Source organism: Crocodylus siamensis, chromosome 13, assembly GCF_052110815.1.
Source record: "Crocodylus siamensis isolate JL-2025a chromosome 13, ASM5211081v1, whole genome shotgun sequence".
Taxonomy (NCBI): Eukaryota; Metazoa; Chordata; order Crocodylia; family Crocodylidae; genus Crocodylus; species Crocodylus siamensis.
In genome coordinates this window covers 32,118,401-32,143,339 of record NC_143407.1, presented here as the reverse complement: position 1 = coordinate 32,143,339, position 24,939 = coordinate 32,118,401, and the positions used below count along the sequence as shown (strand labels likewise).

Here is a 24,939-nt window from a genome sequence, read left to right as displayed (position 1 = left end):
AGCACATAAGGAAGCAAATTATGTAAGCTACCCGACTAGGTTAATGCCCTTAGTGCTGGGTTTTTTTCTATTCCAGTTAAGAAGAGAAGGGGAAACATAAGCAATTCCTAGCTTGTTACTCAAAAATGATTGTTTTTACATCAGCAAAAGAGTTAAACAATTTGTTTCTGCATTCCTTCATTGCATACTCCCCCAAAAGAGGATTTATCCAAAGGGCACCAGTTCTTGTTTTGTTTTTTTGCAGCATATTTGACTTCAGCTTTCCTTTTCCTGTGATACAATTACTCTGGCCTATGCCCGAAGCAAGGACACGGTTTTCAGGAGTTACTTTTCTTCTCTTAACTCTAACTAGCCCATAAGCCACGACAATGAAAGAAAGATGCTTGAAAATTGAAATCTTTCAAAACATAATAATCTTTTTTTCTTTTTTTTTAAATAATGAAAAACAACATCAGACGCCAGAGACTATTATTCCACCGATTTATTTTGGTTTTTTTGCAGGAAACAACATGCAATTATATAAAACATTTGAAATCCACTGAGGTGATTCACAAATCCTGTTTTGCTTTGAACTTTGGTATCTTTACGTATTTCAGGAGGAAACAAGCTTTGCAAAACAAAGTTGCATGGTGCCTACAATTTGCCTGGAGGACCTCATGCAAAGCAGAGACAGAAAATTAATGCAATTCATGCATGCTGTTCTGTTCCAGTTTCAGATTAAAATTTAAAACAAAAATCTGAATGCCACATACCCCAGACATCTCATTTTAGGATAGTAATGGGGGGTGTGGAAAAAAAAGAGGAAACAGAAGAGCTGGTCCTACTTGAAGATTTTCACAGCAAATAAAGCAAAATTAACACTGCTTTCCTTGCAAGTTTGCTTAAGAAAGGTTTAAAAGGTATAAAATACAGCTGAGAAATATTTCACCCGTCTCTGTGCAATAGCAATATTCAAACCTTTTGCTCTGTTGGTACCTTTAAACACACACACACACGATAATATAATTCTGGCTTGGAATATGGTAGTCCATCCCAGACTTGGGACAAATCCGGTAAGTAAAACCACTAGCAACATACCTTTCTGAGAAATGTGTGTTCCCATTGTCCTGGCCACACAGACTGAAACTATAGTAGCCTTGTTATTCAACAGATTGTTCCCACCAAGGCTGAATTCAATATTTCTATAAGACGATTTTGATAAAGTTCCTTTTCAATAACTGGGTCACAAAGTGCATCTGGAGTCCAATCATGTCAATGCATCAATTCATGAACCAATGCAACCATTTAATAGTCTTAAATTCACATTTAATATTCTTAAATTCAAAGGAGCCCATGTGACCTCATTTTTTCCGGGTTGGCTTTTCGCCGCTCAGAAGCTAAAGCGCCAAATAACGTTCCTCGAGGTCAGAAGTAGTTGGGGTGCAAGAATGGGTTAAAAAACCAAGTCAAACAACAAGCTCTGGCTGTAAACCAGAAGGGACATGGGAACCAGGGCAGCTGAGTTATAAAGGCCTGATTGTAGCAGCCCACTGGATTGGAAATGACTTGTAGGCCTAATGAAACAAAACTTTGGCAGTAAAACAGAATGAAAGGAATGAGACAATAAAAGACAGGAACAAAGGGAGCAGAGTTGTTTCAGCTTAGCAAAATAAGCTCACTTTGTTGTTGGGAAAAGCCAAAGCCGATTAGGATAAACCAATGACTAAGCATAAGTCTTCCAAACTAATTACACAGTTCACCATGTGAAGTATAATTGCAAGTCGCAAAATGAGGGCTCCTTTTACTTTTGCAGGAGTCCTATAAAGCCAGCATTACCTGCTAAAAAAAGCCGAACCATGAGAAGTCCCTTATCATCAGTAGCTTACGGCTTAAAAGGTGCAGAACACGTATGTCCTGGGAGAAGTGTAATTCATTAACTTTGAGGGGCTTTCTTCTGCTAGGCAAAATCCTTCAAGTGAGGTCTTAAGAAGCTATTGATATATATTTTCTAATATACATTTAAAAGTGATACCGGGAGTCTTGAATGCTCCAACACATCCTAGTCTTGTAGGGCAGTCAAGAACAGACAGGCCAGACTCCATTAGCCGGTAGCACTGTATTTATTTCATTCTTTCAGCAAAGTGGGCTAATTACCTAAAATGTTGAAAATTTGGACGAACTTCTGCCTACAGACAAATGAATCAATGGAAGAGAGGGAGAGCATTTGAGAGCAGAAACATATGCCATGTACTACAGCACTGATGTGGATTAAATTTCAATAGCATTCTTGTGGGGGTTGGCAGGGAGAAAGGAAGAGGGGCAGAATGGCAGTGCTTGGGCTGGGCTTCCAGTCTTTTAACCCTCTTGAGGCTTTTCTGCTTTAAACACTATTAAAATAACTTCTGTTTGTGGGCAGCTTCTCCCGGCTGTCCCTCCATCCTCCTATGTCAGGACAGCACGGGTATCTCTTGAGCTATCGCAACTGCTGGGCAAGGTATAACTGTTTTTTTTAAAGTGCCTTAAACCCCATTTACTAGCAGTTTAGAAGTTTATAGAAACAATCCTTCTGGGACTGGCCTTCACAAAAGCCTGTGGGAGCCCAGCTGGATCTTCGAGTCTTTTCTGAAGAAGTCTATTACATTTTTCACTAATCCACTACTCCTTTTACGGTCTGGACTCTCAGTCCCATGCAGGGTGAGCATCACGGGCTAGGCTCAACCCTGTCCAGACATGCATACAAGGACCTCTCCCCGCACGGGCCAGTGCAGTGGTTCCCAAACTTTTTGGACCAAATGTCAGAGTGAGGCCCTTACCACTTCCATGGAGGGGACATGTACACAAGTCCCTCTCTCCTACCTTGGGGGCCTCTCTCCTACCTTGGCGGTCTTCAAGGGGAGGCTGGACAGATATTTGGCTGGGGCGATATGATCCCGGCACCCGTTCCTGCCCGGGGCAGGGGGTCGGACCTGATGATCTGTTTAGGTCCCTTCCGACCCTAAGCACTGTGATGCTCTGAGTTACGGCGGCCACTCAAGGACTGCAACGCGGACGAGCGTGGCCCTGGCTCCGACACACTGCTCCCCGTCCAAGTCCCACCCCTGACATCGTCAGGGCTTGTGTCCCTGGAAAGAGCCTTTATGCGGTTTGCCTTTATCTCTGTGTCAAGCAGATCCTCGCTCAGCCATGCCGGGGACTCTCTCAGCTTCTTACAGCCTCGGCTGCGTTTTGCGTTTTTTAAAAAAAGTTTCTGACATTTTAATGTAGAAAACAAACTGGTTTCAATTAAACACTCAGGCCCTTTCTTGCCGGCTGTGTTTCAAGTACAGAATGACATGGGATCAGGTTGCTGGCCTATGCCCCAGGTGTACTGGGAGAGCTACCTGAGGTTACAAAAGCAGCCACCCCTTCCTATGAAGCACGGCTGCGCAGCAAGTAAAAACAGGATTTCAAGAGCCACATCACTAGCTAAGTATTTTTTCCACCCCAGCGGGTAAATCAAACATTTCAAAGCCGGAGCAGCTGGAGTCATTCTTATCAAACATGGGAGGCTCCGCTAAATGTGCCTTATATAATACCTTTTTTTTCCTTTTTCTTTGTGAGTATATAAGAAGGGAAGAATGCAATCAGGCATTAAAAACCTGAAACCACACTGCTGATCCGGCGAGGCGTATTACTTGTATTACGATAGTGTCGTGGTCCCCAATCCCTGGCGTACAGGCAACAGGCTGCCCCCAAGACTCGGATGTCTTTCTTAAGACTGATTAAAGTATACGGGTTACTTGCTCAGCGTTGTTAGCCATCGACTAGCGAAGGGGGGAAGACTCCTGGGGTCAAGTCTTATAATCAGGTATCTGTAAACTCAGAAACCCCGTCAACACCTACTGGCATTACCCGTGTTTGAGCTCTCTCATGGTCAAGCCCTTAGAAAACACCACCAGGTCACAGGGGCAAAGCCACAAAGAGCACACAGAAGTCCTCCCCACACAGTTACTTCCCTGGGTCTCCTGCACAAGTCCTCTGGGACCTTGGACAAATCATTGACCCTCTCTCTTCCCAAGATCCACCCCTGTAAAACAGGGGCAGGACATTCCTACTGCCAGTGAAGGTCAGTGATGGGGGTGCATGCACATACTACAGGGATGTGAGACACAGAGAAAACAGTTCACAAAAATAATACCGGTTAGTAAAATAACCTTAATAAATATGCCGGCTCTGACACTGCACCCTTCCACACTCAGTGTCAAAGTCTAAGCACAGACGGTCAAAAAGCCCGAGGCTGAATCCATTCAATCTTTGCAGGTTAGTCTAAGCTGCGTAGATTGAACCAATAAGCAGGTGGACAGACATTCACTTTTGATTCTGGAAATGAGCTGCATGCCTGCAGGGCCCAGGCCAGAAGCTGGGGAGCGCTAGAGGACACCTCCCTGCTCAGCTGGAGCAGACAGCTTGGGCCAAGGCTAGCTCGCCCTCCCTTCTGGGGCGGCGGGGATTGCAGGGGCGGTGCAAAGCATCCTGGGATTCTAGGGCACTGTAAGTTAACTTGGATCTGGAGGGGATCTAGGACAGAAGTTGGATAAACTGATTTAACCTAAACCAGTTTAAGCCAGCTACTACATCCATCCAGCTTTATCGTAAACTGGTTTCAGCCATTTTGAAAGCGGTTTATGTTCACTGAATTTCTGTTGTGCTGCAGATTAGAACCGGTTGCCAACCACTGATACTGGTTTGTGTGTAATTTCTGTCCCTCGCCAAAGTGCTCCATGGAGAGGTCAGCGTTGTCCCCTTTCTACAGGCACAGAAACAAAGGTGCATGGTGGAGAAGGGTCTCGGCCTAGGACACCCAGCAGGTTAACGGCAAAGCCAGGACTAGAACTCGGGTCTCCCAAGATCTAGTTGGGTGCTCCGGCCCTGGGAGCATGCCTTGGTATCCTCACAGCGCTGCACTGCTCTGTCTGATCTAAGAACCAGACTTTTTATTACCGCTAACAGCTAAAATTACCGCTAACAGCTAAAACCAGGGTTTTCTAAAGGTGACTCATAATTTGGGTGGCTCTTTAAAAGCACCCAATTTCCAGGAAGTGCTGCCTTCCAAAAAAAAAATTAAAAATAAAAATAAAAATAAAAATAAATCAGGCTCCTCCTAAGGTGCCAGCGTTGGGGGAGGCATATATTAAAGCACTCAGAATCACCGGTCAGCTTTGAAAAACCTCAGCCTAGCTGTCTGTATTCTCCGAGACGCAGAACCTGCAAGCACGAAACTACCAGATGGCAGAGTTAAAAGACTATATTAAGGGTGCATCCAGACAATATGCAAAGCACATAGATTGAAACTATTATTAACTTCAAAAATACAGGTTAGAGGAGTTGTGCCGTTTTGAAATAACTACAGAAGAAACATCCAAAAGCTCATGTAATCCTTTAATAAAAGGCTCGGCAGGCTGTAAACATCCTGCCGGAATCGAAGATTATTACTGAAAATAAAATGAATGGTTTGCAAAACAACCATCAATCCCGCAGAGGAACGAGTTATCAGCTCTTCTCCTCGACCCTCAAAAAAACAATACGAAGCCAAGGCTCGTGGAGGCTAGTTAAGTAAAAAAAAACAAAACAAAAACCAGGGCCTCTGCTTCGGAGCAGCTCTGCTTGGGAGGATCCTGCCACGTCCTCTTGCAAGGCCAATTAAAGAACAATAAAACCGTGAAACTCAGCCACAGGGCACATCCAGGGTGTAGGGCCGGTCAACAGCTGGAGGACCAAGGTATTGTGCGTGTCAGTAGAAGTCAACTGTTTCTTCTCATCCTACAGATCAACGCACCCTTTCAGGCCACTATAAAACCATGGCTGCATTTATAGCTTGGCCTTGACCACTGCTGAAATATCATAGAGCAAAACTAGCTGAGCCGATTAGCTTAAAAGTGAAGAGCAGCAGCAGCACACGTGTCACCTGTGAGTGCTGGTGGTTACTGCATCCTGGGGTCTTCAAGGACCATTTAGCTTATTGACTAGCAGCAGCAATAGATACCAAAAAAAAAAAAAAAAGGAGGCGAAATGATCTGAAGGTCTAACATCTCCCAACACAAGTTATAGCAATGAAAATTAAGTAGCAGAGTATTTATCCTGACCTGAATGTACACGCCCCATTGTAACGCAAAACTCCCTTCCCACTCTGGATCTGATCCCACCGTTGCAGCTGCCCAGAGCCATGCACCAGGCAGCCTGCCCTGAACACCACCAAAACAGGGGTGTTTGCAAGCGTATGATGGAGCCTTTCCCAAGAGAGTTGAGGATACACAAGCAAAACCACTTGCCCTCCCTGTTGAATCAATGGGGATCTTGCCCGAGCCCCTGTTACCAGCAGCTGCTGCACTGTGGCACGTGAAGAAATGCAGTAGAAAAGTCTTGCACAATCTTGGATTTATAGATAGGAGGAAACACATGGGGTGGGCTTTACACTCAGTCTTCTGTTTAAGGATGGGGAAAGAAAGGGCCACACCACAAAGCATGCTATGCTTTGCTTATTTTGCCTGCAGTGTTTCTGGTTTCATGTGGCTGAGAAAGGGTCCAACAGGATGTCACCTAAAATCTTGCAAATAAGTGTCATGCCACAATTCTGGGTGCTCTGCTAAATGCCTCTTGCTGAGGATGAAATATTAATGCAGGCTCGTTCAGTGGAGAGAAGGTTGTCATTCCTTTTGAGCCAGAGCATCCACATTTTGCTGGGGCTCTTTGGAAGTCAGAGGACCCTAAAGTTTGCACGACTTAACCGCGCCTTTGGGTTTTTAGTCGAAACCGATTCAGTGCAGTTTCAATGGGAGGTTCAGCAAAATGCAAATTAAAATTGGATTAACCCAGTCCTAAAGCACACTGAACAAACCTGTCATTGAGCAGTGCTGTCCCGCTGCACTTATGATTGAGGGGCCTTCTGCACAGCACTTGGGGAATTGTCATGAATCTTTTTGCAGGGCACAGATCTGAAGGGTTTGGGGCATTACCCATCGTATTTAAATTTTTCCTGTCTCCAACCACTGCTGCAACAATGACCCAAGCGAACAAACAAAAAACGAAAAAAGGGAAATGGGCAGACTGCATTTTGCCAGAAGTAAAACCAACTGTGTACAAAGCACAGCAAAAAGGGAAAAACATATAACCTCCTTCCCTTTTTCAGCTTTAGCAATCCTAGGTAGAACTGTAACAGCTGGAGGTAAAGCCGGTTGCAGACAGATGTGTGATTTTATGTTGACCGGGTTCTTTTTAGAGCCACAGACAACATCACAGGGCTCAGCCAGGCTGCCTGCAGAGAGGCTGGCGTTTCCCAAGCCCATCGCCGCTTTAAACGTCTAACAATTGGTTTGAAAAGTCTCAAGGACCTGAACCACTTCGTCTGGTTTCGCACACATGGTCCCGACCCTGAAACCAGCTCCTCCTGGACGCAGAGGCCCAACTCGTACAAAGCCCTATGGAAGCCAGCGGGGCTCCTTGCTGGCACAAGGCCCCGTTTGCAAAAATCCAGCTGTACGGTTGGACCTACATTTGTTTCTTACTGGAAAACATCCCCTATAACTTGCCAGGCGTGTCTTTTCCACTGGCCCCAAGTCCACTCCTAGCATGTTGTGTAACAGCTGTTTCCATGCATACCTCTAGCAGTCTGACTCAAGAAACTTTTGTAAAAATAAAAACCCAAAGACGTTCTGGTATTACCTCTATTCTTTCTACGACGGCATTATTAGGCAACGTTGTCATTTCCTGGCTCCTCCGACCCATTCATCCTTACTCTGACCACTGAAATGACTGGCAAACAGAAAGCCAATTTTATGGCAATTGCAACCCTATAGAATCGTTAGGGCCAAATTCATCCCTCAGATACGCACAATGTTTTTTCCTTACTTTTATAAAAGATGAGCAATGCCGTCTTCAGTCAAATGTTTTTTTGATCATATGCATATGACAAATACAAAGACAAACAGAAGGATGTAAACAGGTTTTGGAGAATAGCTGTAAAGGCAAGATCTGGCTTCGCATTTGAGTGAAAGTTTTACTGCAGTCTTTCAAAACAAGACTTTAAAAAAAAAAAGGACTGAAAATATGTAGTGTTGAACTGTGCTGGAGCTTACCTTGCCAAACTGTTCAAAGTATTGCTTTACATCTTCCACTACTGTATTCGCCGATAATCCACCTACAAATATTTTCTTTGTTCTTGTGACCATCTGTAAGAAATTACAAGACAAGCGCCCAGTTTAATCAGATTATTCCAAACAACACGTGACAAAAATGCCATGTTTTAGATGTCATCCCTAGCCCATGAAATGAGAATACTTCTTCCCTGAACCAGTTCAGGGTCTATTTGATTAGGTGTCTCCTTTTGGTTTTGTGAGCAGCATGGCTGGGTGTAGGCACTCAATAACACTGTCTTCAGCCCCTGGGGATTTGTTTTAATTAATTCTTTTCATTGTGCTTCTCAGTGCAAATATAAGTGAAAATAAGTTACAGTACCAGATCACATTTCTGATGACCTACAGTTTCAAAAAAGTAATTTGGGAGGGAGGGGGAGGGAATAAAAAAATTGGCAGATGCGGATATTCCATGGATCATCTTAAAAGGAAGCCACATATCTCTCTGCCATGTGTAAAATCAAAATTAAGGCACCTCTCACTCTGGCAACACAAGCATAAACTGAGCAGCATTACAAGTGATTCAGCGGTGTAGTTGGCCATGTACAGAAACTCCTTTCGTCCTATATCTTATGCCTGCCGCGCTGCCCAGAAACCCTTCGGACAGGCAGCTTCTGCAGCAGGCCTGAAGGTCACCGTATATGAACCGTTTCTCCCGGTTGGAAACTGCTCTCAAAGTCCTCCGAGACACTGCCCCACAACATCATCTTTCAAAATACGGAGGATCCAGCTCCAACATCCTTTGCTAGCCACAACAACAGTAGGCAACTATCAATCCTCTGGATCATGGGGTACGCATTAAGAGGTCCAGCGATGAACCCGCTTGCAGAGTCCTGCAACCGAAACCTTGGATGCGTACGCCTAGATAAGGGTATGGGGGAATGGAGGATGCCCAAGACCCGCCATCCCCACTTCAGACCACTGAGACAGGATCCAAAGACCAGATCAAGTCCAGTGCCTTGATGGTTGTAGGACAGTATCAAATAAGAGCTGCTTAATGCCTCAGCCAGGGTGTGCTTCTGTCAGGATAATGTCCCTTAGCCTTTCTCCAGCCAAGAAATCCCCACGAAGCAGTGGAGGCTAGGGTTTTCAAGCACCCCATACTCCACTCACTCGGGAGGTTGCAACACTGTGGTAACCTCACCTGGCCCTCCAGTCGGATGCCATTTGCGGTCATACCCAGGACCCCTGTGACAATACCAAGTACGGAAAGAAGTAGCTCCTCTCCTGGACCAGCCACGACCCATCTGGAGTTGCATAGGTTATCAAGACCTTACCTTCAGATCAAGTTCAAAACCTTAAACTTGACTGATAAGGTGCAAAAGCAAGGACATCACTCGCTCCTGGAGAGATGCCCTTTTTAATAAAGGGAGTCGCTCCATTAATGCAAGGCTTAAATATTTTGGAGGAGGGATCCAATCAAATAAGCAAAAAAAACCCAACGCCCACTTGAAGCTGGAGAGAAGAACTGGAACATAATACAAGTGCAGACCTACATTTTAGAAATGTTCGTTAACCGAAAGCACGACTGAATGGGGGACATCGAAATGCCACGTGTAAATGAAACCTGTTTGCGTGTTTTCCAGCCGAACGGGGCATTCACATTTAGAAAGGATGTAATGAATAATATATCAGTTGCTCTCTCTACCTTGCCCCATAACCTGAGAACAAGGAACCGCTCTGTTAAATTAATGACCGATAAATTTAGAACCGATAAAAAGGGAAAAGGAAATAGCACCACGGATAGCCTGGGGAACTCATTTGTTACAAACTCTTCAATTCAACTGCAGGGGCTGCAATTTTTTTTTATTATTATTTTTAACCGAAAGGGCTGGATACACTTCATGACAACAGCAATGTCTAGAGCGATGCTATTCAGTGCCTTGCCTACAACAGGCTTCCCCCAATTCTCCAGCTTATACAAACCCCACAACACAGGCCAGCAAAGTTATTATTCACACAGGCGGAGCTTCCTTTAATTTCAGATGAACAAAACTGTCACCAATTCGAAGATCCCATTCTTTGCCTGGCTTTATTTTGAAGCCTGGTACCAGTGTCTCAAGCTGGGTCACGTCTCTGCTACATGTGGTCTGCAGCAAACATAACCGAATCCCATTCTCCCGGATGTCGGCTCCCCGGGAGTCATAAAGGCATTGCTGCATCCTCACATCCATCAAGAGTATGTAGGGGCTTTGCTTTCATTTGAAGCACCAAGTGCCAGCTCTTGGCTTGTAGCAGGATCCCAAAGCATGCTGGCACTGCAAACTCCTTAAGTCCTCGAGCCAGTCAAAGAAAAGTGCTGTCGGTTCTGCTTCAGGTAATCAGGATGCCTGTCGCAGGACAGACGCTGGCTCCCATTCAATCCGCTGTTTGCAGGAAAAGCTTTCATTGCAATTCCTCCAGCATAAACACGCACTTCTCCCAAAAATGGCTAGGAAAAAAAAAATTGAGGGTCTGCTGGCTTCTACGTGTCCATTAACAAGGACCAGATGACTCCTGCCTGTTAAAAAACAAAAGGATTGCTAGCTCTTGGCATGCGCAGTCAAGGCATGAACCCCGGGCTCTGGACCATGCCGACACGGAAAGCGGGATGTTACAGAGACTTGGAGCACTCTTCTGACCTACTGGTGCAAATGTTAAAAAGTTTACTAACATCCTGAACATAAAAGCACTTTTAGGGGAATGATTTACGTTAACCATGTCCTCCAGAAAACTGGATTTTAGCGAACAATCCCCCAGTAATGTGCAGGTAAGGAATCCCAGTAGGCTTTGCAGGTGCCATGCCTCCTCATCCCCATTATAATGGATACAGCCTTCACCTTGGAGCAGCATCAAGCATCTGGACAGCGAAGCTCCCGACGCAGACTCCAACTGCGTGAAGAGCACCACAAACCACGTCGTTAGGTCATAAAACCATTACAAAGGGAAGACGGTGGCACTTGCACCATTCAGACCTCTGCTGGTGCAGAGCAATTGCAAGAAAGCTACACAACAGCTTGTCATGATGGACTACGCCTTCTCCCATCACAGAGTTAAGACTATCTATAAACCCAGGGGGATCCAAAAATGCTCTCGGTGCACCACAAAATGAACTAGCGCTGTCCCAATCTACTAGGGTACAGATTGCCCCAAAATCAATGCTCCACAATTTTTTTCTTAGCTCACCCTTTCCAAAAAGGGAGACAGAGAGAAAGGAAGAGACAGAAGTGTCAAAATTCAATTATTCATTTTGGGGCTGCAATCTAGGACTCTACAATAATGGAAGCCCAAGCATATATTTTCTTGTTGCAAATTTTCATTTACAAATAAAGAATTGGCTAAAGCCGACTTGTAACAAAAGGATTTTGTAGGGCTGTCAAGAGCCCTCTGCCTGGCAGCATCTGATTTAAGAGGGGACCAAGCTGCGGGTGCTATGCAAAAGAGGGAGGAAGGCAATTATTCTCAGCAATATTACACATTACCATAATTTTTATACTTGACCAAGAAGGAAAGAAAAAAGCTACTTCTTCTAGAAGGAAGATTGAAAGTTGGATTTTTTTTTATTTTTTTTTTAAAGGCTCACTCTGTTTCAATAGCTTCAGTCAAAGAAAATATTGCTAATGACAAGCAAATTCACAACATTTTAATGCCTGGAGATGTGTTGTGAGGTGGGAAATGGTTTCAGAAATCAGCTCTTTGGTACAAAAGAGAAGCACAAAATTAAGTTGGCTTTAGCAATCTGTGTTTCCCTGAAAAGACAGTTCAATTGCTTTGTTATACACGCTCCCATCAGCAAAAGAGGACAAGTAATTTGTTGCCTTAGCAATTCTTCCCACCCTGACGTGCTTAAATAGGGGATTGCATTGTCTTCCTTCGTGGCGCAAAACACCGCTGCACCTGCAACCTGTCCATGGAGCCAAGTGCAATTCATTATTTCACCTTTTATACCTCCTCTGCCGAGGACAACGGGCTACTCAAAGACGGTGAGTGACAGGTATGACGTGTCCATAACAGACACGAGAGCTAGGAGGGCAGCTTCTTCCCAAGCAAGACCACAAAGTGCTTTACAGATGTGATTTAATGAAACCTCGTAACTGCAGAAAGGTTACGGACTTCCTGAGCTCATACAGCAAGTGCGCTTGAGGGGTGAAATGAAAGTCAAGAGACAGAAAAGGGGCTGGAGAGCCAGACGTACAGCAGGGCCACTAGTGCCCAGCAGCGGGGTTAGCTCGGCCAGACAAGGGGGAGCTGCAATTTGCACTGACCGTACTGACGCCCATGCCATCCTAACAGGTTTAAATCACAACTTGCCTTGTCACACAAGGTTTTGTGGGTCGACTTAGACCAACACGGCCCCAATCAACGTCCCTAAACCTTACCTTGTCTGCACTGATGCAGCCTCCCCAGTTTCCAAGCACTGGATCACCGAATCAGGACCAATGCCAAATACAGACCAAGCCTAGGACTCCAGCTCTCACCTGCAAATCCCTCCTCGTTAGCCAAAGACAGGGACCTGGACTTCGCTAGGATAAAAACCTAAGCATCACAGGGGTCCCGGTCCATGAGGAGGCCTTGTAGGTGTGACTGCATCACAAAGCACAACTCAGGTAACAGCCTATGCAGAGACCTTCAACCCAATACCTTGAATACAACCCCCAAAGCTATCGCCTGCCCAGGTGGGAATTGAGAGACTGCTGCAGAGGCGGTATAGACTGGTGACTTTCTAGACTGGGCCCGGCAAGTGTGAGGAGCTGAGCTATCAAGGGCTTTCCTTGCCTAGCCCCTTTGCAAGGAGGTAAGCACTGCAAAAAATAAATTCACTTTTGAAATGGGGCGCTGCGCTGTTCGCAAGCGTGATACAGGGGTGCCCCGAGTCTATGACCACTGGCATAGACATACCCTAAAAATAGTACAATCGGATTGTCATCGCTGCTCAGTAGCCGTTGACATTTCTAATTGATGAAGGGGAACTCAAAATAGTTGAGGATGGAGCTGGCAGGGGGAAAAAAATGACATATTTTCAAAAGCTCAGAATGAAACTTTTCATAGAAATACTGCATTTTGTCAGAGTAATAAATGGACAAATGGATCATTGTTTTTTCAAGCAACCTCATTTAAGAATCATGAGAGAGTATGCTTTAGCTACACAACAGCTCACCCATTTCTCTGTTATATATTCAGTTTTGTCGGGGGAACATGCATTTTGTGTGGCAGTAGATCCGTAGTTTCCATGCGTCAAACAAAGCTTTTGCATCAGACAACCAAGACCATTTAAGTCAAGAACGTCACTGATACCAGAAAAATATACCTTTTAGTTATTAAAAGTCATCCTTTTAGTTATTAAAAGATATATTTTAGTTATCAATTTCACACCCATTTTTAATAATACCTTTACTGATACCAAACCAACCAGACAGGAGTGAAAATGAGGCATCCACCATTTCCAGAAGTGATTTTTTTTTACAACCTAGGCCAGTGGCACTCAACATTTTTGGACTTGCAGCACATTCCCCATTCAGCTCAAGGTACCCCTCCATAAGTTTTCTGAATTGAGTGGCACCCAATTTAAAAAATGAGTCTATATATCAAAGAATCATAGAAAACAAGGGTTGGAAGGGACCTCAGGAGATCATCTTGCTCAAAGTAGGACCAGCCCCAACTAGATCATCCCAGCCAAGCCTTCATCAAGCCAGGTCTTAAAAACCTCCAAGGATGGAGATCCCATCACCTCTCTGGGTAACCTGCTCCAGTGTTTTACTACCTTCCTCATGAGAAACTGTTCCCTAATATCCAACCTAAACTTTCCTTGCTGCAACTCAAAACCGCTGCTCCTTATTCTGTTGTCTGCCCCCACTGAGAACAGCCCAGCTCCATCCTCTAAGTGAGAACTAAAATTGCCAACAGGTCAGCCTCATCTCTCTCCCCTGAAAAAATTATGGAGTAGATCCTCAAGGAATCCATTTCCAAGCATGTGGAGGAGAAGAAAGGGATCAGGAGCAGTCGGCATGGATTCACCAAGGGCGAGTCATGCCTGACCAACCTGATTGCCTTCTACGATGAGACGACTGGCTCTGCGGACACGGGGGAAAGCAGTGGACATGATATACCTTGACTTCAGCAAAACACAACACACAGCTCCAGATGCGGTCTCATCAGTGCTGAACAGAGGGAAATAATCACAGGTAAGCACTAAAATACATCTAATAAGGGCAAGTACAAAGTCGTGCAAAGTGGTGCATGGGGCTGTTTTGCCCCAGGTGCACAATTTTGCACTTGCCCTTATTAGATATACTTTAGCGCTTACCTCCTTGCACAGGGGCCAGTCACTGGGGGTTCGGGATTGACCAGGCAGGGACCAAGGTTTAGCCTGTCCTCAAACCTCCAGGCATCCTTCAAAGGGCCTGGCAGCCATGGCATCCTGGTTGGGAATCACTGATCTGGAGTGAACGCTGACTACAATGGGGCATTTCCATACGCAGACGAACAGGGCTGCTTGATGGGACGGCCAGTCTGGTCGTAGCTATGGTATTGTTGGCTATAGTCCATGGGAGGAGAATGCCACCATCTCAGTAAATAACACTGTGTGTGTAAATGAATCACAAATCAGTGCTTTATTAATGGTAGCGAGGGTCCAGACCACTTCATCTCTGGTATTTCGGAGCCCGTGTCTCTGTTCAGAGCGTTCGGTATAAGACATTTATCACCCACGGCATTTTGAAGCACTGTGTAAAATTTGGAAATAAATGCCTCAGGACTGTTTGTACACTGAAGGTGTCTCTTTACGGCTACTGCAAAAGCTGACAGTAGAGAATAGATCTAACCTTGGTTATAAAGTCTGTTAATTGTAAGTCCCTGCAAAATTGCTTTGCTTGTATACAGAGTTGTTGCTGCAGCTAATCGAAGCACACGAGACTATTACCGTGGAGAGTCATTCAAGGTTATGATCTCTTTATTGGTCCGGGTTTTGAAAAATTCATTTGTCTTTGTAGTCTGAAATTGAACAAGTCCTTCAATAAGCACGTCGGGGAAAACAAAGCGTTCGAGACGAACGGGTTTCCCAAACGCAGGCCAGCGTTGCGGGCAGAGTTGTTATAAACAGACAGTTTTCGGCTATGTTGTATAATCCTTCATTTAAGGAATAGGTTAAAGGAGAGATCCCATCCTATTCGATTTTGTCAAGACACGATGCCTTTCTCTGGGGACACAGAGTGATGCTGTATAAGTTATGGAGAGCCCAGTCTAGGGCTCCTAAACTTCCTTGCAGCACTATAATTTATCAGTGGTTTCTTCCCCCTGCTCCTCCTGCCACAATGCCTTGATAGTTCAAACCATGCTTTTATTATTATTATTATTATTATTAAAGATACATGAGGACTTTGAAATAGTCAAACATCTTTGATTCTCCAAAAGTATCTATTTCGATTTTCAGGAAAGAAAAAGACAAGTTCATTTTTAACATGGAGTCAACCTATCATAAGAGTTGGGTTTTCATTGGATTGGTTTTTTGTTGTTGTGGGTCTTATCTCATTTATTCTGTAGTTTTAGGAGGCTGTCTTTCGACTGGAGAAGGCTGAGCTATTAAAATCTCATACAGGTGAGCTCTTACATTTCCCTCAATGCAACAGGTGACTTCAAATATCATGACTTTTTTTAAAAAGTTCCCATTGTGGAGTGAAAAGTTGTGCTGAACTCAGGGTTGTCTAACAGATACGGGGTTAAAATCAACTGCCTAGCAGTAGATGGCAGTGAGGTCAATTATTACTGTGCGGTCTACTGTGGACACCCCATGATTTTGCATCTAACAGAGATGCCAGAACCAGAACTCATCTAGAGCGCATCTAGTCTCCGTGGGAGTCATAACTTGCGCTCTTCCTACTAGGGATGCAAAATGCTTCACAACTGCAATACCAAAAATTGACAGCAATCAGCAGGAGGGAGAAAATCAGCTGGTGAAGGGCATCAGGGGATGCAAGACCACCCTCCCCGCCCCCCCCGACCTGTGGCCACTTCATGCTCCCTGTCAGGTTCCAGTCCACACAACCCAGGCACAATCAGGTTTTCAATCAAAGTTAAGAAGCAAGGGAAGTAATTCTCAGGAAGCCAAAGGATGCCAAGCTGAACGCATGTGCTAAGGTGAGTCACAGTCTCAGTCAACCCTGTCCCTGGGGGACATTAAGTCAGACTTCATTTTCCAGGCACTTCAGTGTGGGCCACCTTGATCAGAGGCTCAAGGTGTCAACATGTTTTAATCTGAATTACAAACTGCTGAAAGCCATTTACCATCAGAGAAAACTCACTGTACATCTAGTAGGCATGCTGCTTATTTTATATATACACACACACACACACACACAAATAATCATGAAGGAGAGAAGATACTACAAGTAGAAGTGTGCGTCTACACATGCATGTGCATACATGCATGTGCGTGTATGTGTGTAAGCGCATGCATGCACACATGCACACACTCTGGCTTGCTTATCCAACTCTCCAGTGTGACATTTCCTCACTTTTGATGCCTATGCCTTCTAAATAGGTTTATAATTGGAAAAAAATCACCTCTAGTCTAGGGGCTGGAGCAGGTTTTATGCTATTTGGTCAGGTTACAACGTTACCCCCCGATTAAAAACAACAACTGGCCTAATGGGGAAAGTGATCTTGTAACTAAACTGCTAGGACTCTTCAGCAGAATATAAATGACAGGCGATGTTCTTCGACGATTGCTGCTCCCAGGACTCCATTAGCAAGTTCTAAAAGGTTTTTTAAAAAAAAACCAAAAACAGCCCTTTGGCCACAAAAAAAAAAAGTCAACATTTACCAACACCTGCCAATTATTTCTTATTTTTCGAGCACAAGAGAAAACTGGAGTCCACCAATACCACTGGGTGGCTGGCACAGGATGGGTTTGTCGCCAAGCGAGCTGTGCTTCATTTGCTAGCAAACATCACAGACACTGGTGCGAAGTGGGCAGAGCCAGCACGTGGTCCACGTGCCGCTTACAACATACTTAAACACCCAAAACAGGAGTTCAGTGAGACTGAAGGGGGGCTGAGCAGGGGGCTGGACTCGATGATCTCCCGAGGTCCCTTCCAGCCCTGATGTCTATGAAATCTGTGAAATGGTGCAAATGCCTTGCATTTGCCCTCTGCCTGACAGTAAATTTCATCCTGTGAGATGAGTATCAAGCTGCGATCACGTGGCAGTGCAGGGATCCCGAGCTTTCGTGTCCTTGTGAGAGCGGATGCCAGACCCGCAGTTACATGCCAACAGGTGCAGCTGCACGGACATCCATGAGACCCACTTAAAAAAAAAAAAAAAAAAAAGAAAGCTCAATTCTCCGCTGCTGGAGGCATCAAGAGCAAAATCATCAGTCTGACGCCTGCTGCCGAGCCTTGGAAGCCGGGATCGGCAAGACACAGAGAGAGTGCAACTCAATTTTTAGATCACAGATTGAATTTGTGGCACCAAACGATTAGAAAAGCCACCCTTTGGCTTTCACCGACTGAGCAGACTTGGCGGGGAACCTGAACATGGCCTGCTTGGTCATTTCCTGCTGAATACCAACTTTTACTTCGGAGCAGCTGTGAATCCTGAAAAGCCAGGCTATTTATTCAGACACAGGTATTCACGGACGCTAGGGTCAGAAGGGACCTCGACCGATCATCGAGTCCGACCCCCTGCATAGGCAGGAAAGAGCGCCAGGGTCAGATGACCCCTATCCAGCCTTCTCTTAAAGACCCCTGCGGTAGGGTATAGTAAGAGGGAGATGAATGCCTAAGGCCTCTGCATACCCCCAGCTGCAAACTATATGCCCGCAGGACCGAGGGCTGCCCGTTCTCCATGGCCAAATATTCTTGACCTTTCTGCTAAGATTACTTTAAAGGCAGTGAGCCACGGCCAACTCTATATCCAGGAGCTGCTGTTAAGACCTTCATTTAAGTTCCTACGTGGGAAGTATGAGCGCTGGAAAATGTAACCCCGAAGTCCGGGCATTGTGGCGTTGAGCACTGTGGGGGAGGGAGGGGGAGGTTAAAAAAAAAAAATGGCCTGGAGCTTTTACTCAACAATGATTTTGGAAAAATATAATACACTGCAAGTCTGGTCATTGCTCAACGACACTTTGTCACCTGCATTTCATTAATTTGTGCATCTGTTTTTCCACAGCAGTAGCATCTAAGGGCTACAAACGGGTGCTGCAGTCTTCCCTTGGCTGGGCTTCATGGACATGGCAATGGCCTCAAGCTGCAGCAAGGGAAGTTTAAGGTTGAATATTAGGAAAAGCTCTTACTACAGGGGTGGTGAAGCACTCTGCTTCACCTAGAGAGGTGGCAAGTGGCATCTCCATCCTTGGAGATTGTTAAGGCCTGACAAAGCCCTCGCTGGAGGGAGTACGAGGGAGCCTTTAAGCTTCCAGAAACACACTGGCCAGCAAGGCAGCTGAAAGCAGGGCTCTGCATGGAAGATAGACGGGGCACTGGAAAAGACTGTAAGACCCCGGTGATGTAAACGGACATGGCTCTGCTTAAAACGGGTGAGGATTTGCCTCCCCGCCCGCTTCAGTGAGGCTGAAGGCCAACCTTTTCAAACCCACGTGGCCGGAGTTCAATCCATACCGAGGCATTTAAGCAGCCTAATTTTTTCCAGCTCCCATCGACTCAGAAAAAATCACAGCCAAGTGGTCTTCCCAATATTTGTGTGATTAAAGTTATAGCCATCCAATTAAAATCCATAACCTCTTCAAGCAAAATTTAGGCAAAATGAAATAAGGATCTCCGATTGCCGCTGTGCCTGCAGGCCACTGCAGCTGCCTGCCCCCAGCTCCCTGCAAGAGTGGGCACCCCGGCCCGTCCAAGCCAGTGGCTCTCCATCATTTCAGACCCAAGGCGCCCCCTTGGCAGACTCCAGGCCTCCTCCATAAGGTTTACAAATTGAGCAGCACCCCATTTCAAAAAAACGAACGTATTTTTTTTTACATTACCGGGCCGAAAGGGCAGGCAGAGGGGCCAGCAGTGCAGCCAGGCAGGGAGAGCATAAGCCTACCCTTAGCTGCTTATCTCCTCGCATCTGAAGCCTAAGCCTGCCTTAATTAGCTTCTCTCTTCAAACCTCAGGTATCTCCTCCGACTCTTCACGGGATCACCCAGCAACCTGCACCCGTACGGGAGCGCGTTCCCAGGGCTTGTTTGCCGCTTTGAAAGCGAGGGGGCAAAGCAGCAAAGTAAGAAGGACCCTTTCAGCCAGGATCCTCAACCACTGCTCTAAAACTTTCCAGAGGAGGAAATGGGTCCAGAAGCTTTCGCCGCTGGAGCATGCGCTCGACCCAAACCTGTTCCCTCTGCTCACGTCAGCGATGACGCAGGCAGTTGTGACACCACGCCTAGCAGACACACACATCCACACCACAGTTAGCACTGACGGGTGGAGAGGACTCCTCTGCCCCTGCTGCAGATGACGACTGGGGCAGCTTGGGAAAGCTTAGAGCTCTGCTAAACCCGGCAAAAGGCACCAGCTTCTGTACCGGGCCAGCTTTCACGGCCGTCTCAGCCAGCTTGCTTCTGAGCGCTCGCTTCCAAACACGAGAAATAAAAAAAATACAGACATGCCTGGAAGCAGAGGGACAAGAACAGACAGCGCTCGAAGAAACCAGAACGCAGGGTCAAATTTACTGTATATGTGTATGGGCAAATGCACGCACACCTTCAGTTCGTGAAAGGTTCGTGGTTTCTCTCTGCCTTCAAAATCGGGGGGGGGGGAAGAAAAAAAAAAGTTTGTGGCCCCAACAGTGCAGGGAGTGGACATAATTTAAGGAGAGCAGCAGTTATAATCCAAAAGCGAGACTCAAGTGGTCTTGCACGACGGCCTTTGCCAATCAGCGATGTCAGCGCGCTGTTAAGATGCTAGACGCTGCTCTGCCAAAGCGAGAAAATTCATGGGAGGGAGGGGAAAAAAAAAAAAGAAGAAGAAGAAAAAGAAGTTTAAAGCAATTTACCTCCCTCCCACTCTACTCCAGCTGATTTATCGGAAAGAACAAATGGAAACTTTAACCCTTAGCCCTGATTAATTTCATCTACATAATACAGATGCACATGGCAATCAGTTACTGATGAGCAAGTTTGACTTCGTCTGCTGAGCAAAGCTGATGCCTGCGTAACGCTCCACTTGGCTTTTCCGCAAGGATGGTCTTGTCATCCGAGCCGAGACCACTGAGCTCAGGCGAAATGGCCGGTGCTTTGGAAACGGGCTTTTCCGTGTCCCAGTGCATGGAACGATTGCTGTTTCCCTTCATTGATCTATTTTCCTAGGGGGTTAAACGTATTCTCCACCCTAATCCCCCCACAGCAGGGGAAGAACTGTCCCCTCATCCGACCGAAACACCGCCGACCATTCACGGACCGACATGGTCATGACTCTGAAGTTGACCAAATGCTCCTTGACCGTTAAGGTATCCAGGATTGTAGCTGTATTGGTCTAGAGGCAAAAGGAATCAGAGCTCGTGGTAGAGGTGATACCTTTTATTAGACCCGCTAGATGTTTGCAAAAGTATTTCTTTTTATTTTTGCAAAAATCTAGTGGGTCTAATAAAAGATATCGCCTCTACCACCAGTCCCGATGGCCTGGAGTAGAGCTTGTATCTGCCCCGTGAGGCTGGTACTCCTTGACCATTAAGGTATCCAGGCTGAAGCCATATTGGTCAAGAGGCGAAAGGAATCGGAGCTCGTGATAGAGGCGATATCTTTTATTAGACCAACTAGATATCTGCAACAACAAAAAAAAAAGGAAAGCAATTTTTTTGCAAAAATCTACTTGGTCCAATAAAAGGCATCACCTCTACCACGAGCTCTGATTCCTTGACCATTAAGAAAGGGTACCACAACTCTCAATCTCCAACATGAAGAAGAGAGTGCGCCCATCAGGACAACGGGCTCCTCAGTTAGTCCAAGCAAGACAAGTGCTTAAGATCGGCGAGCGCTCGTTCCCGGGGGCAAACCCCTTACCCCCTACAGACCCTGAGAGAGACTAGCACGAAGGCGGGTGGCAGCGCTCAGCATCTAGGCACTGGTTTAAGCTCAAGCAGGTGAAGCAGGACCGGTGGCTCAGAGCCCCGCGCAACAAGAACGGGAGCAAGAGGATGCGCCTGCTGCTCAGGGGAGTTGCAAGGCTTCATTCATTAAAACGTCTCAACAGCTGAAAGCCAGATTCAAAGGTGCGGCTGAAGTGCAGGATGTTGCTACTGATGTTACTGTTGTTATTAAACGAGAAATAAAAAACATTATTCCTAGCCAGGAAGGTCGTACCCAGCTACCAAGCAAAAGATAAATCAGCCAAGGTCTTCAATGTGATGCATTATATCTCCTTTACACCAACATCTTAATGTGCATGATTTTTTTTCCCCCCGGCTAGGCTCATATTTCTATAAATCCTCATCTATAGAAAGATTTGCTTTCAGAGGGGAAAAAGTAGCAGATAAAATACTACCCATCAAAAGGAACTCAAGTCTCCGGTAACATAACTAAACGTGCATTGCTACCAATGTTTTATAGCTACAATGTCAGCTCCGTTTAGATCATTTTTACCAACCCGGCAAGAAATATTTTCCCCCATGCTGGATACCACGCTAACAGGTCTGGGACCAAGTGCTTATCCAAAGAAAGATGCAGTCAAGGAACAACCGAGCAAAACTTTGAGGGCTTGTTTGTCACCTTTGTGCCATCAAGTCAATGCACGAGAATCAGAGCAAGACGTGTGAGCTTATGCGGCTCGTGTGAAAGCTCACCTGCCCGAGGGACTTGGGAGCCGAGCAGGGGAGGCAACCGCAAAGAGCCGCACGACCAATGCTAACGCAGTAAAAGCAATGCTTACCGCCACCAAACTCAGCCGACGGAGACCACAGAGGAGCGCACATGGCCATCAAGCAATGCTTCCCTACCCGTTAACCAGTCTGCTATATACAGGGCATGACAGCTGTCTGTGCGTGTCCCCAGGTCCCCAAACTAATTAATCAACACCACAACCCAGCTCCTACACCAGCCAGTTTCAAGACTTTTTGGTCCTTACTTCTCCATGATCACTACTCCCATTTTACAGACCTGCAAACAGAGCCACAGAGAGCTGGCTGACCCAAGACCACCCAGTGGTCTAGGAGAAGAGGCTCAAGTCTCCTGCGACTCAATTCAGTGCTCAGCTCGCTCATCCCCGCTGCCTCCCGTTGAGCCTCGGGGACAGAGCACCCAAACGTGTGCAAATCGCCTCCAGGACGTGACAAGACGGTTTTCAGCAGTGTATTTTCTTTGTGTAACTGGAGCTTGCTTTGCCAACAGGATCCTTTTGGTCCACAGGGTTGCTGGTTCCTGGCACTTCCTTGTCCAAAGGACCCCAAATCCCCAGGGCAGCCGGAGCATACTGCAGAGCCCGGGGAGAGTGGCAATTGCAGCATTTGGGTGCTTGAAGCATCCCAGGGCCTTTCAGCCTTTGGCTCAGCTGATAATGGGACCTCAAAACCCCCCCAAAAAACTCCAACTCCAGCAGCACCTGAGAAACTGATGCAGACAGGGATGGTCTGAAGGACGAGGACTAGGCAGGGATGCTGTGGGCTTGCAAAGGAAAGGAGGAAGAGATGGGTGGAGATGAGAGACAGCTGTAAGGACGGGGTGGATGGGCACACTGGGGGCTAGCAGAAGCAGTCGGGGGCTTTGCACTCTGTGAACATCAAGGGGGAGCTGAGTAGGTAGGAGAGAGGATGCAGGGAGGGGGATTGGAGAGGCAAGGAAGGTGAAAGAAAGAGCATTAGCTCCAAGCAAAAAAACAAAAGAAAAAAAAAAAGAAAAAAACCAAGAAAAAAATGCATTAAATGGGTGAAGTTCCCGTGTGAAACACAGTCACACTCACCATGGGTTAGTCTGCCTCAGACTCAATTTAGCTCATTTTCTGACAGTGGCAGAATTAAACTTGCTCGTTGGCCTATGATGTAATGGGCCTGGGAGCTAATTACCATATGTCTTCCATTCATTTAGAGGAAACAGAGTTAGTTAGCCCTGTTAGCCTGAAGTCAGGCAGAAGGCAGGGCAGAGTCGCACCTTCAAGACTAAATGATTCAAAGATGCCTTGCTGCGTTTTGCATTTCCTACTGGAAAAGCAGACTCAATTTCCTCACCTGCACGTCTCACCGAGATGTTCCCATGCCAATACAAAGCCGCACAATACATACCTGGCCTTAATAAGCATCTTCCTCTCTCCTCTCTCTCTCTCGCGCACGCGCACACACACACACACACACACACATGCAAGCTGTCTCCTGAATGCACTAAGCTCCTGTGCAATGCAAAAGCAGGTATGCACACAATCACAGAGACCAAGGAAATCGTTCAATTTATTGCTTTAACAGACAATATGCACCTAACACGCTGCCTTGCACCGAATGCGGGCACCTCGCCATAATGCACTACACCGACAGAAATATCCCAGAGCTACACCACTTAGTGTGCACATCGCCCACACGCACGGCGTGCACACATCCACAGGTTGAAGGCACGTGTTGATCGGCCGGCGCAGTTTTATTTTGAAAGCCTATTAACTGGTGGCGCCCCGTGCTGAGGGATTTATAGCTCAGAATGATAACAGCTACATGCCGCATTGTTTGTTAATTGTGATTAGCTTTGCCTTCAGAAGGGTAGGAGTCTAATAAATCAGTTACGTCCAAGACGAATTTATTCTAAGGCTGTTAACACAACAGAGCAGAGTACTCGGGAACAGCGGTCTGAAAAATGGACACGTTTAGATGCTGGTACTTGGATGGCACGACACCAGCGGTCTGGCTCGGCACCGAGATTTTACCGAGGCCATTGCTCATTGGAATATATTCTGTCCTCACCACATTACAGCAAGCTTGTCTGCGTGCGCATTTTTCTTACCAGCTTTTTTGCCCCATAGCAAAGACCAGCGTCCAGAGGTTTCACCCTCTTCCACCTGGGGGTGCAGAGAGGCTGTGTGTGTGCAAGGGAAAGACCGGGCAGCAGGTCGGGGATTCACAGCATACTAGCTAATCTATACCAACTCCCCACCTGGATGCTCTTAAGACACAGTAGCTCACTCCACTAAGCAAGCTCCCTGCCCTTAGTGATTCCTCGAGGAGTTTGTGCAGATTAGCTCGCGGGTTGTCAAGTCGCACGCGAGCTTCCCGAGAGGCAGCCACCCTGCGCGCACAAACCCTTGCAGCTTGTGGAAGTGACGGGATGTTAAACCTGACCAGGTTCCAAGTCTAGTAATTAAACTCTGCAGACAGATTAAGACATACTGCTTAACGGTGTGCTGCTAACCAGATGTCGCCTTCCAGTTCAGAGGTTGCTGCACAATAGCTAACAGCTACGCACATGGCCGGTTCTTGCCCTGTATGGTATGGCGCTTCTTTGCAAACCAGCTTGCTGCATACGTGATCCTAATGACGGCCCTGTTAACCCTCTGCCCCTCAGCAAACACTCAAAGGCTGTCATTCAAAGCTGTTGGGGGGGGGGGGGATACCCTCCCAAATGCATTTTGTCTTTTTTTGGTAGACATCTGTTTTGAAAAGGACACACTCTTGGCATCGCTATAGCACCACCTTCAAAGCCCTTTATGAAAGGCTCGCTAATTCATATTCCCTGCACTGAAATGCAAAGGTTAAGGGACCTGTCGCACAAAGCAACAGCTGAAGTCAGTCGCAGAGCTGGGATTAGAAATGAAGATTTCCAGGCTTCTCAGAAGCCCTGTACCACGGAGAGTCCAACCGCACCGTATCTCTCTCATACTTGAACAAACAAACAAAAAAAATCTAAAAAAAA

At 46.3% G+C, this 24,939-nt stretch overlaps 1 protein-coding gene across 15 annotated transcripts in view; it reads right to left on the bottom strand.

Moving 5' to 3' along the window:
• The window catches only part of MSI2 (musashi RNA binding protein 2), a 340,287-nt gene that overhangs the window by 226,995 nt on the left and 88,353 nt on the right, over window positions 1–24,939 (bottom strand). For all 15 annotated transcript variants that reach the window (XR_016438846.1, XM_090025081.1, XM_090025082.1 and 12 more), the window contains exon 6: window positions 8,091–8,183. Coding sequence is in view for 14 of the 15 variants with exons in the window: in XM_090025081.1 (XP_089881207.1) it covers window positions 8,091–8,183 (93 nt within the window). In the remaining variant the exon portion in view is untranslated. The remainder of the gene's footprint in view (window positions 1–8,090; window positions 8,184–24,939) is intronic.